The 4,502-nt window shown below is 29.1% G+C and overlaps 1 protein-coding gene across 1 annotated transcript; it reads right to left on the bottom strand.

Moving 5' to 3' along the window:
* Positions 1-1,364: 1,364 nt before the first annotated feature.
* On the bottom strand, positions 1,365-3,101 carry LOC120166606 (40S ribosomal protein S20-2-like). Its single transcript, XM_039175842.1, has 5 exons — positions 3,010-3,101; positions 2,703-2,837; positions 2,400-2,513; positions 1,644-1,806; positions 1,365-1,612 (listed from the first exon to the last, which is right to left on the bottom strand). The coding sequence occupies exons 2-4, from the start codon at positions 2,812-2,814 to the stop codon at positions 1,664-1,666; spliced, it is 369 nt and encodes a 122-aa protein (XP_039031773.1). The 5' UTR covers positions 2,815-2,837; positions 3,010-3,101; the 3' UTR covers positions 1,365-1,612; positions 1,644-1,663.
* Between the last annotated feature and the right edge of the window lie 1,401 nt (positions 3,102-4,502).

The raw sequence follows: 4,502 nt of genomic DNA, 5'->3' as shown, positions 1-4,502 counted from the left end.
ATAATTAAAAACATTATACCACAAATTAAAAAAGATTGAATATAATATAATAAGATTAATAAAGGATAAAATACAAAACAACTTGTTTTCATCATAGGCATAATGTCAAAATTAACCCTTCAATGTTTATCAAAATAGTCATTTTGGCACTTTTTTTGGAGCATTTTGACCTCCTAACATTTTATTTTAAAACAAAAACCCCCTTTATAATGGAAAGTGTTAGTTAACATATGATTAATGTTCTAAAATATGAGTTTTTTTACCATAAAATGAAACGTTAAAGGCTAAAATACTCCAGAAAAAAATACGGGTTAAAGTAACTATTTTATCAAATGTTAGATGTCTTTTGCCCTAAAATGAAATGTTGGTGGGCCAAAAGGTTAAAAAAAGAATATGAGCTAAAATGACAATTTCTATAAACGTTGAAGGCTAATTTGACATTATACCTTCATGATATTGGATTTCAAATAGGCATAATTCTAAAAAAACCCAACATTTACTAAAATGATCATTTTGAACCGTTTTCTTTTTTTTTAAAACATTTTGGCCCCTAACGTTTCACTTTGGAGCAAAAAAACTACCTCTATAGATGAAAAATATTAGTTAACACATGATTAACACTTCAAAATGTGAGCTTTTTTTAACTAAAAATCAAACGTTGAGGGCTAAAATATCCCAAAAAAAGAATAAGAGACAGTGATTATTTTGTCAAATATTATGGTCCATTTTACCCTAAAATGAAATGTTATGAGCCAAAATGCTCCAAAAATATAATATGGGCAAAATCACCATTTTAATAAACATTGGAGATTAATTTTTACATTATGCCTTTTAGATAATGCATTTAAATAAAAGGCTTAATATAAAAAAAGCCCCAAGCTATACTTATTTTTTCATTTAGGTGTAATTTTTTTATCCGATATAAGTAGCTAACGTTACAAATATTATCATTTTAAATGTCTACATTGTAACGATGGTTAAAAATCTATTTTGAATTTAGTGCTACAAGTGAGCCAACGACAAACAGGTAGAGGATCAACAGAGGGTGTATAAACTATCGACAACTGATTGATAAAAGACTGACAATGATGACAAGAGACAATGAGTGGGATTGATGCCCTATGATTAAATATTTTGAAACTTCTTTAAAATTTTAAAAATATTTAAGATATTTTTTTGAAAAATAATAATAATTTTAAATTTTTTTAATATTTAAAAAAAAATATAAACACACCACATGTCACATTTTGAGTGGTTGAAGATATTTTTTTCTACCAATATTACAATGTAAGCACTTAAAATAATAACGTTTATAATATTAAACTCATATTGACTGAAAAAAATTAAGCCACTAAATGAGAAAAAAATTATAATTTGAGTTTTTTTTTTTGTATTAAGCATAAATGAAAACACCCACTCAAAAGTTATGGAACAGCATTCCTTTTAGCTTTCTTCTTAAATACCCATTAACAAAAGGAACATCCACACATTGACATTGGGCAACAAAAGGAAAACAAAACCTGGGGCATCAAAAGCTTCACTTCAACACTAGCATGGGAAAAAAATACAAACTAGAGACATCCTCCACCTCATTCTGACCAAACAGAGCCTCATCATCGGATTAAGTAATGATACTATTAAATAAAGGCCTAAATGCAGATAATTAAGAATCTGCGATGGTGACCTCCACCTCAACACCAGGTTCAATTGTAATAGATGTAATCTGCTTCACCACGTCAGGTGAACTGAATAGGTCAATAACTCGCTTATGAACACGGAGTTCAAATCGATCCCATGTGTTTGTCCCTACAAAAGGTCACCAATAGTTTCATAAGTTCTCCAAGAAGATTACTCATGTTGCATCAAAACCCCAACCCTAACCAACAATGTCAGCTAATTGATCTTATAACATCAAATCCTAGAAAAATCCCAAAAAAAAAAACTGTAAACTCCATTTTTCAAGATAAAACATGTAAATCATAAGTGTAAGATGTAGCTCAAGCACTGAAAACTTCATCAACACAGATAAGTTCTACACATCTGATCATGAAAATGGCTACCAAATCCATTTTTTTAAACAAAAAAATAGGATATTTAAAATTATTAACCGCATGCAATTATGGTAAAATAACATAAAAGACATTGGACATGGCAAAAATACACAACACTCCTTATGTTTAGCCCTGCGGGTGTTCTGATTACCGAGGAAAACAGAAAGATGGCAATCAATCATAACAAAATATCATTTCTAAATTCATTTTAAGTTAAAGTATTCTTCAGAAATAGGTTTCTATAACTGCTTTTAAGGTAGAATTAAACAGCCTAAATATAAGCAATTGGGCAATGCAAGCAAAATATAATAATAATAGTCAGTCAGACTCAAGGTAAAAAAAAAATACCTTCACCACAAGGAGACTTCCTAGTGGTAATATGAAGAACCTTGGTAGGCATTCTCACAGGTCCCTTCACCCTCAGTCTCTTATCCTTGGCTCCACGGATCAAATCAGCACAAACTATCAACAAAATAGACAGACATATGATTAGCCAACACTTAGTTTATTAACTGGATCCATATCAGTATTCAGACCTCCAAAGAAAAGTATTCATCCCTATATGAAAATACACTAAAAATTGATAGTGAAAAAATTAAAGGGATATAAAATAAATTACTGTAATTGCATCTGCTTACAAAAACGTTATACCTTTTTCAAGGTTTTTGACATTCTTGGACGAGAGCGTGATTCTGATCTTGTGAATCTGCTCCTGGGACTCCTCCAAACCAGGTTTTGTTGGCTTCATTGCAGCATATGCCATGATTCTTATCTTGCTTTTGCCTTCTGTTCATATCAATCAATTCTAATAAAAAAAAATGACATCTAAACCTAATTCACAAAATTAAAGATCATAAGGCTACGGAAATGAATCTGTTACAATCCTGAATAGCATGGCACCCAACTGTAAAGCAAGCTTTTGACACATCAAATATACGAAGGAGAAACAGAAAACAACCTGGAAGAATCGAAAGAAGGTACGTTTAAATCGGCGGCAGCAGGGCTTTGGTTGCCTCTTTCCTCAAAAACCTTCGGGGGAATAAAAAGGAAAATTTTTACAAGATATATAACTTTATTATTAGGGTTAGCGTTTTTAAGGATAAATTACGTTTTAAGTACCTAAACTATTAATTATGATATCTTTTAGCATCTAAACTTTTAATATTTTTAACATCATACCTAATATTTAGTTTTTATTTCATTTTAGTATCCTAGTGCTAAAAACTTAATGCATTTAGTACCTAAATTATCATTTTGTTTGTCTATTTTAGTTCCTAAAATTTCAATTTTTTTCAAAAATTAACGTTAATTTTTTTAACAGGTGTACTAAAATGAAACAAATACTAAATATTAAGTCTAATTTTGAAAAAATTAAAAGTTTAAATGTTAAAATCGATTAAAACTAATAGTATAAGTACTAAACTTACAATTTATCCTTTTTCTAAGGCCCCTTCAAATTGTTTTATGGATCCGGTACTAAACTTATACAACAACAACAACAACAAAACCCAATTCCCATATGTAAGGTAAAGTACTATAGAATGAATGTTGTATATTAGTATCACTATTAATTTTAAGGTAAAGTAAGTAAATGGTAATTTGCGTTGCTTTGTGAAGTCATTTAATTATTAAGAGTCGTAAAAGAAACCTTGATTATAAAATATTATTTTGTTGAGTCTTTCAACTATTAAAAATTACAAAATACTCACTTGACTATTTATAAATTTCAAAATCGTCTTTTTCGTTAAAAAGTTGACGCTCCTCTGAGCTAAACGTTAACTTACTGACTGAAATATGATATAATCATATTTTAATGATATCTATTGGTACCGTCAATTGCTTTCAATTACTGACTTACTGATATAATGTTTCAAACAATAACTTAAATGATATAATATAAATAAACAAATATTTGATTTACAAAATTTGTTTGAATAGTTTAATGAATGAATAAGATAGTTGAGGAAAACGATTTGCATATCATCACATTACAAATAATTGAGAAAGAATTCTGATACAATTACGATACTAACAAGATGGTGGTGAGTAAGAGTAATCATTTGAGGAATAGAACGAGTGATTGAATCACAATTGCACAACAAAAGCCTAAGCTGCGGTGCGACGCTTAAAAAACGGTTAATATACGGTGTGACCGGTTAAACAATTGACCGGTTAAAATTTATACCGATTATGTTATATTATTTAACCGGAAATATTATAAAGTACAATAACATACTAGGTAGCGCTTATATAATGTAATAGGTAGCGCTTATATTTACCTATTTTATAAGTAATCTGGTATATTTATACCGATAGTATTGCAAATTTACCTATTACATTATATTATATTGAAAGTGTCCATACTTTTTATAAAAAGGATCGATACTTCTTTTAAAGTTATGTAATTTATGTTTCAATTTTTTTTAATAGTGTTTCATGTTTTCCACCTAC

Source organism: Hibiscus syriacus, unplaced genomic scaffold (genome assembly GCF_006381635.1).
Source record: "Hibiscus syriacus cultivar Baekdansim isolate YM2019G1 unplaced genomic scaffold, ASM638163v2 tig00003041_pilon, whole genome shotgun sequence".
Lineage (NCBI taxonomy): Eukaryota > Viridiplantae > Streptophyta > Magnoliopsida > Malvales > Malvaceae > Hibiscus > Hibiscus syriacus.
Note: the sequence above shows the minus strand (reverse complement) of the source record. Positions and strands in the feature narration are given on the sequence as shown.